The 15,378-nt window shown below is 43.5% G+C and overlaps 1 protein-coding gene across 8 annotated transcripts in view; it reads right to left on the reverse strand.

Annotated features, from left to right (window-relative positions):
• Positions 1-405: 405 nt before the first annotated feature.
• The window catches only part of KLHL32 (kelch like family member 32), a 97,652-nt gene continuing 82,679 nt past the window's right edge, over positions 406-15,378 (reverse strand). For 6 of the 8 annotated variants that reach the window (XM_086461358.1, XM_086461357.1, XM_086461356.1 and 3 more), the window contains 4 exons: positions 6,716-6,774; positions 4,076-4,268; positions 1,881-1,975; positions 406-567 (listed from right to left, as the gene is read on the reverse strand). In XM_086461358.1, coding sequence (XP_086317484.1) covers positions 406-567; positions 1,881-1,975; positions 4,076-4,268; positions 6,716-6,774 — 509 coding nt within the window. The remainder of the gene's footprint in view (positions 568-1,880; positions 1,976-4,075; positions 4,269-6,715; positions 6,775-15,378) is intronic. The other 2 variants (XM_086461361.1, XM_086461360.1) reach the window with 1 other exon arrangement.

Genomic DNA, 15,378 nt, shown 5'->3' on the forward strand with positions numbered 1-15,378 from the left:
TGTCGGCTTTGAGAGTGCCATTGGTGAACAATGGAACGTGCAGGCTCCAGAGAGCAGCAGCCCAGGAGGAGCTGAGAGCATTCACAACGCCTTACGAAGTTGCATAAGGAAATGAAGTAGAGCCAGGTAGCAAAGTAGTCACCAGCAGAAACGCCAGACACCCTCATGTGTACGCTTCTGCATCTGAGGCGGACGAGAGAAACCGCGGACGGTTTTCGTAGCTTCCTTCCTGCCTACTGTGATCCGACTTTAAGACAAATGTGTGAAGGTAAAGCAGCAGCCCGTGTGGATTGATTCTTCTCACTGATGCAGAGAAACCCTTCTGTACACAGGGTTTGACTTTTTTTCCTCCCCCCCCCCCCCCCCCGCTCCACTTCTGACTTTATGACGTGCGCGTTCCTTGTCTCACATTGTGCCAATCCTGTGGTGAGGCACTTGCAGCGTCTGAAGGTTGGGGCACGTGAAGTAAGGAGCTGGCAGAAAGCACGCTGCTATTCCGTTGGAAGCGAAAGGGAGCGTAGGCCCGTAGAATACCTCTTCCTTCCCTTCCTTGCTAACATCCAGCACCTGCGGGTCAAAGCGCACAAAATATTTTAGGGATCGCCGAGGAAAGCTGAAACAAATTTGCTGGCGCGCACCACATGTATGTACTATTAATCCCAACAGAAAGGTGGTTTCAGATCACTTTTAGATCGTATTTATTTGTGGCTCTGGTGATCTGTTGCTGTCCTCATCTCCCAAATCTGCACTCAGGAGCAGACGGTGACGTCGGATCCTGCGTCCTGGCAGCAGAACGTGCAGCCACACAAGCAGGGTGCCCTGCGCAGCAGTGCTACTGTTACCACAGAGCAGGAATCATTTGTCAGCTTGGTGGTGTGTAAGGGAGCTCTGTGGAAGTTGGAAAGGCCAAATAAACAAATTGCTTAAAGAAAATGAAGATAGAAGGAAAAAGGGGATTTTTTTCTTCCAAAGGAGAGGGCAACCTCAGCTTCGCTGGATTTGAAGATAAAAGGGCTAGTTTTGCTGGTTAAAGGCAGGCACGCTGCCAGCAACGGGGAAGGGGCAGCACACACAGCTCTGCCAAAGCACTCGTTATACTTACTGCTTATATATAAAAGTTGGAAGCTAATGGAAATGTTGTTTATCGGCAAAAGTGCAGAAACCGAGATGTAAACAAGAGTTGTTGTCTGTAACTGCCCAGCTGGTCACAAAGCGATGGGTGTGCTGCAGATTTGCTTCACTCAGAAACAGGCAGAAAAGACAAGAATTCCTAAGTGCTGTACAGAATACCTGAAAGCCACGGATCTGCAGGCGAGCTGCTCTCCTACGAGATGAGAGAGCGGAAGAGTTTGTTGGACAACCTATTGCCTACAGCAGGGATCAAAACACTTCCATTCCAGCTTTGAAGCAGGAAGCGCTAGGGCAGGTTGCAGGCTGACTGAACTTTGTCAAGGAACAACTTGTTAACTCCGGCTGCTCTTCAGAAAGACAACTTGAGGGGAAAAAAAAAGTCACAAGACGGGCTGAAAAATTGTTAGCCCATGCCCCATCATCCATTTCTGCAACCCTTTTACTTTAGAACTTGACTGTGTAACCTGAGAATATAGACCCATTATTTTACCCAAGAGTGGCCAAAGCAAAGACTCCTCAACCCTGTTTTGCTAGAACATCTTACGAGAACCACATCCGTTGGCTCATCTGGAAATATTTGTAATATCCACAGTATTTCCTCTCTGTGTTTGTGCACGTTCGGTGGCTGCACAAGAAACGTCCTTAATCTCTCCTCTTCACATGCATTTTCCTTTTTGAATAGCCTCTGTGCAAAATGTATCCTCGCAAAATCATTGGAAAAGACTTTAAAAGAAACCTAAATCACTCACCTGGATACACGCCAAAGGCTCATTTGTCCAAATCGAGTAGCCGCCAACTAAATATATTCTACCATTGTGGACAGCGACTCCAGACTCATTTTGACCTAAAGCAAAAAAGGAAATAGAAACCACTTTCAGTGTTTAATTAACCCTTTTAACACTGAATGCTGGAGTTCTCTAATAGGACACAAATGCACCTGGCAGTAACTCGACTGTTTCAGAATTCACAACATGTAAGAGGGAAGGTGAAGCGTGAGGGCTGTTCTTTGCTCTCCGCAGGAGCCCCGTACGGTGCTGGCCAGAGAGACACCCCAGAGGAGCAATAAACAGGCTGTGCAGGGGACCATCTGCCGTCTCCTCAACGGCACAGGTTTTTGTACGCGTTCATTTCGCAGGTGACAGACAAGCTCCTCACCTGCCCCTCAGCTGCTATCACGCAGGAACATCCAAATAGACACGCAAGCCGAGAGAGCTGAACGCCCCCTCATGTTGTGCCCACCCCTGTTCACCCCCCCCCTCCCTCCTGATACAAGTGTGGTGAAAACTGCAGCAGCTGCTGCGTGAGCTCATCCCCGTAGCAATGATCTCCTGAACAAGTCTGGAAGGTTTGAAAGATAAATACAGCCTTAAAAAAAAAAAAAAACCAACCCTATACTACTTGGTGTACCAGGCACATCTACTGCCAGTTGCAGAGATGCAAAGAAAGGCTTAGACAGCTTCTTAAGGTGCAGGTTGTGGAAACAACCCACCCACCAGGTTGTACGTGAGGAGAGGCTACTGTCTCACAGCGTTCAGTGGAATAGGGTCAGCTCCAGAACGAGGGTGCCTGCAGGGCCAGCGCTTTTGCAGTTGCAAATCAGAGGATGTCCTTCTCAAAGGCTGCCCGTTCCTCCAGATAATAAAATAAAATAATTAACTGGAGAGCAAAAGGGATACCAAAAACTAGTTCTGTTTGGCAACAGAACCAGTGACTCCTTTTTAATCTATGCCTCCCTCCCCAACATCCACAGAGTACTCTGATGACCTGGCTCAGAAACCAAGCCACCCGTCTCCAGATCCCGAAGTATAAGAAACTCAACGCAGTATCTTAAAGGAGTAAGAAACCCAGTGCAATATCTTAAAGAACACCATTGCCATTGGAGCAGCTTTTAAACCTCCCAGAAGGAAAATGGCACAAGGTGACTGTCTTATTTGTCAGATGTTCCTTTCTCTGACAAGGTGTTTCTAGCTACCCTGACCTTCTAGTAAGCTCCTACACCCTTTGGGTCCTTTTCAGTGGTAGGTCTCAGAAATCAATGCAATGCCAAATGGAAAAAGATGACAAGCGGGGTAGGCTCAGTTCTAGGTCTCCTAGAGCAGTCTGCGCTGAAACTTTTTGGCAGCCAGTACTGCTACGAATCGAGCTCCAAGTCTGCTGCACAAGAGAATGGCCCCAACACGAACGCTGTCCTGTCCTGGAAATCCATCCTCTTCTGCAAAGCTGGTGCTACTCTGAGAATGCGCCATGCGCCTGTCTGTCCCAGGGATTCGAGGGGGTAGTACATCTGGGAGGTGGAGGTGAAACCGGGTGGACTAGGTGGCAGGGACAGCGAGTTGCAGCACTTGGCAAGTTGCTGCTGTAACGCTTCTTCCTAATGATGGTCAAGAAGAACTTTACAGATCCTGTAGCTAACTGAGCTGCTCAACTCATCCCTGACTTGACAGAATTCCAACAAAGACGCCTCCTTTCAGGTGATTTATTAAGAAAATACTGTTCAGAAATAAGTGACAGTTAATGGACTTCAATTAAAGCTTTGCCCTGTAATGGCAGCAGAAAGTGCTACAAAACAATGTTATGGTAGAGACACATCTGCCTGTTGTACACTCAAACAGGGGGCTAAATCTATCACTGCAGGCAAACTTTTGGAGAATCAAAAATAAGTACTAGTAATACTATGACAAATTATTCTTGATTGCTTAATTAAATTAGATTTACGTCCACCTTCTCACAAATTTAGCCTGCAATGTCCTAAAACAGATGTTTTGTAGAACACTGAATGCCAGAACAGTAACCAAAAGCATCTGGTTGGCTGATGATGGTCCCTAAGTCAGAAGCAACGGCAGCAAAGTCGTGGAGTTCCACATATTGAAGGCATCTAAAGGGAAAAGGACTGATGCTTTGTATTAACAGTTGTGAGTTTCCCTTTTTGGTGTACGATACTTGCCTGTCAACATGTTGAAGCTGCAACGTGTCCATTGGTCAGCCTCTATGCTGTAGGAGTCTATGTGCCGAACGAGGATCCGATCGTTGTTGTAGTCGAGATCGTTCCCACCTAGCACGTAAAGTTTCCTTTGGACGGCAGCCATGGAGTGATACACTCTCCTCTGCAACATCGGGCTGCGGCTTAACCACTTATTCTGGAAAGAGAAAGACAGAACTTGTCTCAGCACTGCTCAAAGACATACCTGTATAAATAGTACTGTAATAGTGGTGAGATACTGGTGTTCTCCTCACCCTTGGCCAGAAATCACAAGGGTATGTACTTGTGTCGTTCACCTGCACGTTGGGTATAACGCTGACTTCCAATAATACTGGACTTTCAACACGCGGTTTGCAGTTCTCACATTTATATTCATTAATTTAATAGTATTTCTTGCTCTGTATTTTTTCTATTTAGCTCATCAGGTTGCAAGGCTTTTTTTCTTCTTTATAATTCAGTAGCAAATCCTCCTTAAGCAAGACTATTAGATGTCTCCTTTGTATACAGTGCTAAAATTATCTGTACTAACTAGCTCTGTTATGAGAGAAGAAAGATTCTTCTACCTTTCGTTATGCAGCAGCTTATTTGATCTTATCCTTGGGGAGTGAAGCAACAGGGAAAAATAATTTCCTAAAGAATCTTTTCGAATGATTCATGTATTTGGTTTAAAGCTAAACCCTTTATTTGTGGGCACTTACAAAGTAACGTCCTTTTGCATATTTTTCTTCCTGGTCAACAACGTTCAAGAATTCTACCTGTTCAGGGGAGGGGCAGGAGGACACGGAAGAAGGGGGATTAAAGCACAGTATTTTTAACCTAAGAAAACGATTGCTCCTGCTACGCTTGCCAAATCGAACAACCTGGCAATGGACGAGATTAATTTATTTAAGAGGAGGAAGTTAAAATCTGAGGAAATTCTTTGCATTACATGTGCTACCGCTCGCGGTAACTCAAGAGCCTCTAATACTACTGCCTTTTAACCCCCGCAATATATAGCCATACATTTCAATGTGTAATAGTTGAATATTAGGCATTAATGTTTGCATTAGCAGTCCAGTCTCTTAACACCAGACTATAGACACCATCTGCTTCGCAAAGCCTGCCTGCATCCCCTGATTATATCTTTAGCTTCCTCCACTGCAGTGCCTGCCAGGTGAGCCGCAAAGCGCTGCAAAGGCAAAGAAACGGAGGGGCCTGGTGGGGTCATTTCTAATAAGCCGGCGTGTGAATACTAATCAGTGGCGGGGAAGCAGAGGTCACCCCAGCCGGCTTGTTGGCAGGTAGCTGTGTGCTCTGTGGCAGATGGCAGGCATTATCGACTTGCCACAAAGGCCTCGCGCAGAAGCAAGCGCTGGTGCTGAATGATAGAGTTATTGAGATTCTGTGCGAGATGCAAGCAGATGTGATGGTTTCCAGTACCCACCGTAAACAATATGCCAGCAGAATTTTTAAAAAGAGCTTGTGTGTACAAACACGAAGCAGAGCTCATTTGAAGAACGCGAGCGCACAATTCCTCTGTAACTCTTTGCACGCCGGGCTGGGTTTCCTCGCCGTCGGCGCAGCACGCCGGAGGAGCCCCGCCACTGGCGTTTTGGGGTGCAACTTTCACGGCAGCGAGTAAAGAATCAAAAGCATGAGATACACAACGGAGACGCAGTATCGAAATACGTGTGCCCCTCATAAGCAAAACAAGGTTGCTGCCTGCCATGACTACTTGGATTTACGACAGAATCAGCGTTTGGACAACTGAGGTATAAAACTCCACCTCAAAAAGAAAAAGCCAGATGTGCCATCGCCTGCTTTCTGCTCCAGGACCCGTATCTGCAGTGCTTTAAAAAGTCAGTGGGAACCACGTAGAAGTATCTCCAGGCACAATTTGGTTCCAAATACAGCAATCAAAGCCCCTACCCTACAATCAGAAAAGTCAATACTCTTCCACGTGGGTGTAAATCAGGCTATGCAACTCTGATTGCAAGCTCAGGACTTTTAATTCCTAATACAAGCAAGAGGGCATAACCATGCCCTAACCCTCTGAAATGGTTACTGAGCCATGCTAACCTAATCAAAACACATACATAATGTATGAAATAATCCCTAAAAGTTATTTTAGGTGCTTGGGTAATGAAATGATAGGCACCCTTGCAGCCAGCAGAATAAGTCATGGCCAGGTATAGTTCTGAAAGTATGCAGAAAACAAAAAGCCCCATATATGCAATTCAAAGCACAAATGCCAATGACAAGGAGCAGTTTTGTGACACTGACTTTGAGTATACATTGCCCAGGGCTGCTGGATTACCAAAAAAAAAAAAAAAAAAAAGAACAAGAAAAATAAATACTGATAAATACAGGGGATTTAAAACACATTTCTGTATTTAATCTAAGATGTTCCTAATGCCTACAGGCTTCAAAAAAACCCATAATGAAGTCAGGGTCTCCACTACTCTGTACTCTGTTAAACTCACACATCAGTACAAAGTGAATTTAAAACACCACTAATTCAAATGGTCAGCATTTTTAGCCTTACCAAATCATTGTATGTCTTTGCTAAGAGACCCATTTGAAGAAAAATACATGAGAAAAAACACATACAACACAAATACTCACCTGCTTAGGATCATAGACCATGAGCCTGTTTTGATACTGTGCAGTATTTGTTACTCCTCCTGTGAAAGAGTTTATACAGGTTATGCTTTTTCATATAAGCAAAACCAAGACCAAGGTACAGCAAAACGACCAATTCTAGGGTTCATTTGCTGACATAATTACATTGCATACCACCACTTATGCTTACATTCCACTGTGCTTTTTAATCTGGTTACAAGACAATAAGTAGTACACTTGTCAAACACCTAGAACAGCAACAACCAAATGGCAACAACATCACACACCCCCCCCCCCCATTTCCTTTGTAAAGCTGATTCTATGGGCTAAAAATGAGATAAAACCTGATCTGTTTATGAATGACTGCGTGTTCAGCAGTCATCAAGACGCGAAGATAAAACCCATTCCTGTTCCAAGGAGCGTGCAGTGTACGACACGGTTTAAAGAAGGAGGAGGTGGGCTTGTAGAGAGAAGGAAGGGGTCGGGAGCAGCTCTGCCTAACCAGGAGCTTGATGTGGGATACCACTGCCAGCTGGAAAGCATAGTGCAAACCTGTGCAACTCCATAGTGACTACCACTTACTTTTCAACAACGTTTAGAAAGCAAGGCATAAAGCACCTCAGGAAAGCCCAGAACAGAGTCTGACCCCAGTAGATGCTGCAAACTATTTACCTCAACACAGTGCACGTTTAATCCCCGATCGTCCTGTTCTCTATTGGTTTTAAATGGCAAATCTCACTGAGTAAACTGGTGGAAAAATTCCTTAGTCTCAAGCCTGCAGTCTTACCTGTGTAAGCATGTTCTCAAGTGTGCTCAAGCCTCCCGGGGACACAGTGTCACTGCAGCACTGCCACAGGTCTCAGCACCCCGCCTCTGTCACCGCCCTGGGCCCATGGGAAGATGGGACCAGAAATAACATTTGCAAGCTGCACCTCACCTTTCATCTTACCAGAAGGTCTGGACATAACTAGGGCATGCCAGTGGCCACACACCAGTGAAACTCATGTTGACAAACTTTTTATATTACAGTTTTAACAGCAGGTGCCAGCGACAGACAAAATCCATAGCAATGAGGGGAAGGAATTTCTTCTGTCATTACCTTTACTGTTGCTTTTCTTTTTGTGAGGACATCCCCTGTTTCAGACAGAGCAGTTTTCATTCCAGGCCAGCTCCTGCTATGGCCAACGTTTGTGGGGTTTTTTTTTAATTTTATCCCCAACCAGCGTTAACAGGGCTCCGTGCTGGGGAATCCTCATTTTGCCAGCCTCCATCTGCACCTAGTGCAGCATTTTGGTTCAGAGCCATACTGTGATTTTGAAGCAACTCCCCCACCTCTCACATCTCATTTTAGGCTGTAGGGTGGGACTGGTGTGCATTCAAGTTAAACCAGAAGCTCTGCTCCAGATGTGCACCAGCTGTGCTCCAGTTCCTAATGGGGCATAAGGGTATGAAATAATAACAGGTCTTTTGGATGGCTTTGTACCAGCTGAGTACTGGGAACAGAATAAATCTAGTTCAAAGCAAAGAAAATGAACTGTACACAGAGTAGATACAGAGAAGTCGGCACCCAAGTTTTATCTGCTGATCCGCTCCTACTGGGCTGAGCTACCTGCTAACACAGATGTACCCTCTGATCACTCCGAATAACTTGAGCGAGGCCAAGAATCTGACCAACAGAGAGCAGAAACTACAGACAAATCTATTCTAGAGCCTTGTCTTCAACCGCAGTAGCAGGGGGGACCAACGCTGTCGTCTGGGCGCACCTCTGCCAGCACCAGCCGGCACGGGGCCCCTACGCACGGGCGGCAGCAGAGGCTCAGAGGCGCTTACAGGCTAAGGGGCAGCCGAGGCGAGATGTAGACTTTCCAAACCGCTTCCATCACACTGTGCCACACGCTGCCCATCGCAGCACCTGTGAAGTCAACACGCAAGAACACGCCTTGGAAAGCAACGACTGTTCCCGTGTGTAATCTCGCAATCAGTTATTTGTCCCTGCACTGTTGTGCAGCCTTCACAGCGTTAGTGGCCGTCGGCCACACGCACAAAACAATCTTTTCTAATATCTGCCTTGTAATTTGATTTTCTTTTACATAGTTATTTTCACTCCTAGCGTAATGTTTAAAAATGAGATGTCAGATTAGTATTTCGAGAAATAAAAATCATAGTTATTTGGAGGATTACCTCCAGAATCTTCAACTACAGGAGATACATCAGAAACATGATGCTGGGTCATGTATTTCCATTCAGAAAGGACATCTTAGTTTGGGGGGAAAAGGTGCGGTGGAAGAAAAGAAAGGGGGTTGCTTCCTTATAAAATAATGAAAGAATCAAATAAGCAAAATTATTTGCCTCTCTTCTCAAAGAGCCCCTCACATCAAGTACACAGCTTACGTTTTTTCCCCTGCAATATTGCTCATCTGTGGTGTTTTATCATTACATTCCCTTCACATACCGCTCTTCACTTTTAGATTAATCTGCCAAAATGAGATGCTAAGGATTTGCATACAGATTTGACTACACAAAAATAGATCTGGAATTAATAACAGTCTCTATATGTTTTAATTTCTTCTAGACTGGAGTACCCTTGCCTCCAGCAGTATTCCTGGCTTTGAAAGTCATCAAGCTGATTTGTCTGCTCTTAGGTTATGATGCCACATGCTGCTACACTGTCCCCTGCAATCAAAGTGTTCACAGAGATAGATTCCATGCCTTCCTCTAACAAGTATATTTTATAGATTGGCAGTTTTGATCTCCCCTCCCCAGGGGGATAATCTGCATCTTAACAGGTTCTATAGATACATCTGTCATTAAATATGCCATCTTATATCTGCATCAATTTTCAAACTCAAGTTCCTCCTAACTTTGAAGTGCTATAGCAAAAGTTTAAAATTTTCTGCCAAAATTCAAATTTAACAAGTCTGCAATGTCCTCTTGAACTATTTTTTTAAAAATACTCCAGGCAGCTGGGAAAGGGCAAAAGAAGAGCAATATGTCTCTTAAAAAAACAGGAAAAGGAAAAAAAAAAAGTTCAAATGGTGCTAAAAATAATACATATTTTCTCAGAAAAAACTGGCGTAATTCTGAGAGAATTTCTTCAACTTCTCTGCAGTGCTTTCTATGAGGAAAGGAGGGGGAAGGCAGGGAGGCATTGTAACAATACTTGAAAAGAAGTATTTAAAAATATAAACCATGCTATTAAAATTTGATGTCAAGCAATAGCAGCTAATGTGGTAGTAACCCACCAGTTAAAGAAAGAGGAAAAAAAAGTCTGGCTGGGTAAATGGCAGAAAATTTACAGTTTGGTCAGCGCTGGCTGGGTTTTATAAACAGAGCAACGACTGCACTGGTTTGACCTGAGCAGCTTGCTGTGAGGACTAGAGTTTCTGGGAGGCAAGCAGCACCCTCAAGACAAGGCTGTGTCTTTCTTGCTCTTGCAGACTTGAGAACACACTCACGGAAAGCCCAGCATCCAACCCGTCGGCTTACAACGCTTTTACACTGCCACAGCCACTGCTGCTCCCTCCCTTGCAGGCCATAAACCCTGCTTTTTAAGCCATCCAAGACCCCTAAGTTCCAAATTCATGCAACAGGGCCCCTCTACACGGGGAAGCTGCTGCAGGATTCCAAGACCACCCTGCCCAGCCCTTCCCCACACGTGGGCAATATTTCAGGTTGTTTCAGCCCCCCAAACAGTCCACAAACTGCACTGAAAAACACCTTCAGTAAAGACACTTCCAAAAAGAGAAGGGTGGGAGGCAGTAGATTCAGCACCATTTCCCCAATTGAAAATTTATAATCCGTATTTATAATACATCCTAGTAAGACCCCCATATGACTTGAGAAATCTAATCAAATCCAAATCCCCCAGAAAATCTCACGACTCTCTCCGAAGTCCCCAAGTGCTAGGCTGCGTGCGCGAATCCGAGTTCACTGGGAGATGTGTAAAACTACATGTTGGCAAAGAGCTCCCACGTGTATTCCTTCCAGCAAATCCAGGGAATATATAGAAACTCATGACATGCGCCTCAAGGTGCTCTGCTGTTTTAAAATAGAAATCTCTCCTCTCTTACATGTCTGTGTGTTAAACACGAGATAATCCTTCCTCAACATTCAAGCCCACTGCCTTTTACTTCAGCCAGCCCAGGTGCAGAGCGGAGAGCTGAGCTGGAGCATATTCTCCCACTCTAAGGAGTCCCCTGGAAGACACCACCAGCAGCTGTAACTAACACTGGTCCACCGACGCAATACAGCTGCAAACAAGAGGGGCACAAGCCCTAGTTTGTTTGTGGGTTGGTTGGGGTTTTTTTTCCAATCATTAAAGCCTGATGTTTACATTCATTCTAAGAAGAATCAGTGGCATCAAACATGTTAATGTCCGTGCTTGAAAGATGTGAGATCCATTATCTTTATTCAAATATGATTACGATGATGATAATAATAAAAGAAACACTGTTCCACATACAGACTAAGACAGTCACTGAGGTAATTTGTATGTACTTGTTAACCTCCCGCTCCTGGTAATTTCTGTGCCAGCTGCACCACAAAACTTGATTTGTTAGATACTGCAAATTCCTATTTATTCCAGATCTGTTTTTCATAAAAGAATTTTATCGGCATTTACTGAGAAAAAAAAATTTTCTTCTCCTCACAACAAACAGCACACTGATAGCAAGGTAATACTTTTCACCCCGAACCACTTGCAAACTCAGAATAATTCTCTGAGATATGCGATCTCCATCATTTCCTTGGTCAAAAACTCCACCATTAGGGGGGAAAAAAAAAGTAATAAAAAGGCTCTTGGATTTTGAAGAAAAAGCTGTTAAATATGAAGCAACGGTACGGGGTTGGCTTGTTTACTCCCCCCAAGTTGAGTTTCCGTGTGCATGTCAAGAGGTGGTTTTAGTTGACACACTTAAGGTCAGGCAACTCGGACCTCTGCGAAACAACAGCGTAATACCTTGCTTTTCATGTGCTAATCTCTTGGGCACTCGAGGCGGAGGGGAAGCCTCGTTATCCCCAGCTGCAGGTGCAGGAACGGCCCAGAGCTGAACTGCCTGGCAGAGGTCCCCTGCCCCTCTCTGTCCCCAGGGGCTCTACCCCTATAGGGGAGGAGGAAGGTGAACGTGTATAGAAGAGTGGGTCTCGGGTTTTGCATGTGCGCGCCACGGAGGATGCAGGGAAACGGACAGAGTTCAAGTTCTCTTATGGAAAATATTTCCCTGCTTTTATAGGGAACGATTGTTAGTAATGTTGAACTCCAAGGGGTTTGGTGCATTTTGTTTCTCTTTCACTCAAATACTTCACTTTTCAAGCACGCGGCACGCAATTCGTTTGTGAAACGGGTCACGGTGTCAGATGTTAACTGGGGCCTGTAAGATTCATCTTTCTATAAAATTTCAGAACCATCTGCCCGATGCTGTACTGTCAATACAGAAAACTTACTTTAATGAATTCTCATTTACTTTATAAAATAATAAAATAAAATGCCGGCTGTGAAAAATAAAACAAGATGAAAAAAAAGATGAAACAAATATAAAAATATGTTCTACAATATACGGAGTTCAGAAAACTTGAGAGCTGAACCCGCTTGTGCTGACCAGGGGGTCTGACTAGTTCCAGAGCGCAGGAGGCTCCCTCTGAGCCTTCTGGCGGGTTAAAAAACCCAAAGGGGTGTTGGCAGCTTAGGAGTCCCTCTGTCACCGGAAACACCAGGCACCCATCTCCTATTGCCAGTGGGTGCTTACGCTTGGACTGCATTTTGTTTAGCACATTTCCCTTCCCTGCTGCCTTTGCCATCATTTTATGCTCTATTATTTTTGATTCCTTCTCATAGTTGTCCCAAAGGAGCAGCAAAGTAAAGCTGAAAATGCATCCAAATAATAACAATAATAATAACAGAAACCCCTTCAGTCTAGGCAGCTTTTGAGCAGCAAAGCCTCTAGAAGACAAGGGGCTGTAGCAGAGGCACTGATGCTTTGGCTGTAGCACAAGTAAATGGTCTGTGTGCAGGTCAGGTTTTGATGACGCTCTCCACAAATACAAGGGCTAGAAACTTATATTACCACTATTTAATTTATTCACTTACTAAAAAACTGGGCACATTTTCATGGTTACCTTGCCAGTTGGTATTAGCATCCTGACTTTGAGAGCTCTTGCTGATGACCTGTATTTCCCAGAAAAAGCAGCAGAAGCACAGCTCAGAAATATCCCTAACTCAGACTAATTTTTTAATTACTTAATTTTAGGCCACATAATTCAAAATCAGGTTCTCTCCTGCATTACTGATTACTCTTATGCTAACACCATATATTTGATAACGAACAGTGAATCTTTTCAGCAGTGACTACTGGTATTTTTGGAACAACAAGATGTCTCTCCGTACCATTCCCCTGCCCCTGAATATACATGTACAGAGAGCTACCTTCTGGTCCTAAGCAATTAATTAATAATAGAAAGCTAGCTACAGGTATTGCCTCTCCATCTACTTTTATTTTTAAAATACACAGAAGCCAGTTTTCAACCTGAGTACATAATTCGGATCAATATCCTACTGAAGTATTGCACAGTATGCTCTTGTTCTTCATGATAACCTGTCAGAATCTAGCAACTCAAAACTAAGCATTTTCTCAAAAACTATTAAAACCAAAAAGTCCTGTCTATCTTACTCCACTGCCAAAACATTGCTCCTTATTGTGACTTTACAACACAAGTTACGTTGGTAGAATTTTCAAATATACATGGAACAATACTGTCGAAATATTTTTTGTTGGTTTGCCCAGTTCTAAAGAGTTCATCTAACAGGCTTCCACTTACCTCTTCCCCTGACATTACAGCCGTATTAGAGGCATAGTCTTGAACACAATACCACACTGTTTCATTATATAAATGTAGTTAGTATTTAAACACACAGGCAGGCAGGCATTTCACTTATGTAAGCAAGCACGTTAATTAATCCTCAGTGTCATTTTCGTTTTCCTAGCATATCTGGAAAGATTAAAAGTAATCTTCAACAAGTCCCACATTTGACTTGTTTCACGTACTGGAGCAAGGACCACACTCTGATGGATGTTTCTACTGCTTGTTCAATGATTTTATATGAATACGCTTAAACACAATTTCCTAAAAAGCCCTGTTTTTCATAAAAAGAGACTGAAAACTGTAAACCACAAGAGGAAAAAAAAAATTTAAAAAAATCAGACACAGCAGTAGTAGCATCCATGTATTTGAATTGCCAATCACAGACACACATCCCTCTCCACTGAGAAAATAGGAAAGGTAGTAAATAAACAGGGTAATGCTCTGAACATAGCTCTTTCTAAAGCAGAAACTCTATTGCTGTACCATACCTGGGTCTTAAAGCCCGCTGTGTGCACACTTCAGGATTAACACACAGCACAAACTCTACAAGACTCCTCCAATGCCAACTGCTGAAGAAAGCAACCCAAAGCACCTGCCAGGGATCTTGGTGATTTTCTGCGTTCTGTCGTGCTTTTAATTCCAAAGTCATCGTTCATGATTTTAGTGTACTTATATAAAAATAGATACCTGCCAATACCTCCCTCGCCAATGCTTGGGAAGCCATTACCTTAAGGCACTTAATCCATATGGGCAGAAAGGTACATCTGCAAGTTGCTGTGCTAACCTAAATTATACACTTTGAGAAGCACAGTGAAGGCCTAAGGAGCTAACTTAATCTTTCATTCATATACCATCTTTTCACCAGAGGCATCCCTGACCATATTAAAATCCCCAGAGGGTATCTACAGTGAAGACAGCAATCACTGAACATTTTCCTCAAGGGCTGGCTCCATTTACTCATTAACTTCCTTGATAAATATTACAACTTTATAACCTTCCACGACATATTTCTTACTAATAGGTGGATATTTTTCTGACAAATCTTCTGTAGACAGCATTGACCTTATTCCAAAGTAACTAATACCAGAAAAGTCACTACAAAGACTGATGACACAATGTCTTCAATTCCCATCAATGTGCACATGTAAAATAACAAGTATATCAGATTGAGTTGCAAATTATATGTTAGTTTAAGATTACAAGGCTTATACATTCATCTATCTGTGCCATAAAAACATGATTACATCCAGGCAGTCCTCTGCACTTGTCATGGACAGTCAGAGCCGTTCATGATTTCTAACGAAGGTCGTCTTGGCCTGTTACAATATCCTGAGAAGCAAGTGGGAGCAATTCATACAGCTGCCTTCAAGCCCTGGATCAACACAAGCCAACAAGCACTTAATTCTCCATTTCATTACGGGGAATAAGTGGCGTGGTACCAGATCATACTACAGAAACTGAATCTTGATTTTTGTTTTTAGAAAGCACACAGAATTTGTCACCTGGAATTTGTCCAAAAGTACGTTATCATTCCAATTCACTGTGATTTATGAATGGCGACTGGAGATAGCACATACAATATATGCAGATTTGAAACACAGAGAGATATTTAGCAGACAAAAATGTTCTGTAGGTACGTTACGCTCCTATACTTTTAATCAGGCTTGATTGTGTGCTTCCAAGCTTAAATTCTTTGAAATACCCATCTCCTGAGACAAAAGTTATCATGAAATATAAACCAAATAAGGCTTATTAGTTTCATTCGAGACAGTATTTTGGTATTTTGTTAGTACCTCAAACTGTGTGAA

This window comes from Leptosomus discolor, chromosome 2, assembly GCF_034619465.1.
Source record: "Leptosomus discolor isolate bLepDis1 chromosome 2, bLepDis1.hap2, whole genome shotgun sequence".
Lineage (NCBI taxonomy): Eukaryota > Metazoa > Chordata > Aves > Leptosomiformes > Leptosomidae > Leptosomus > Leptosomus discolor.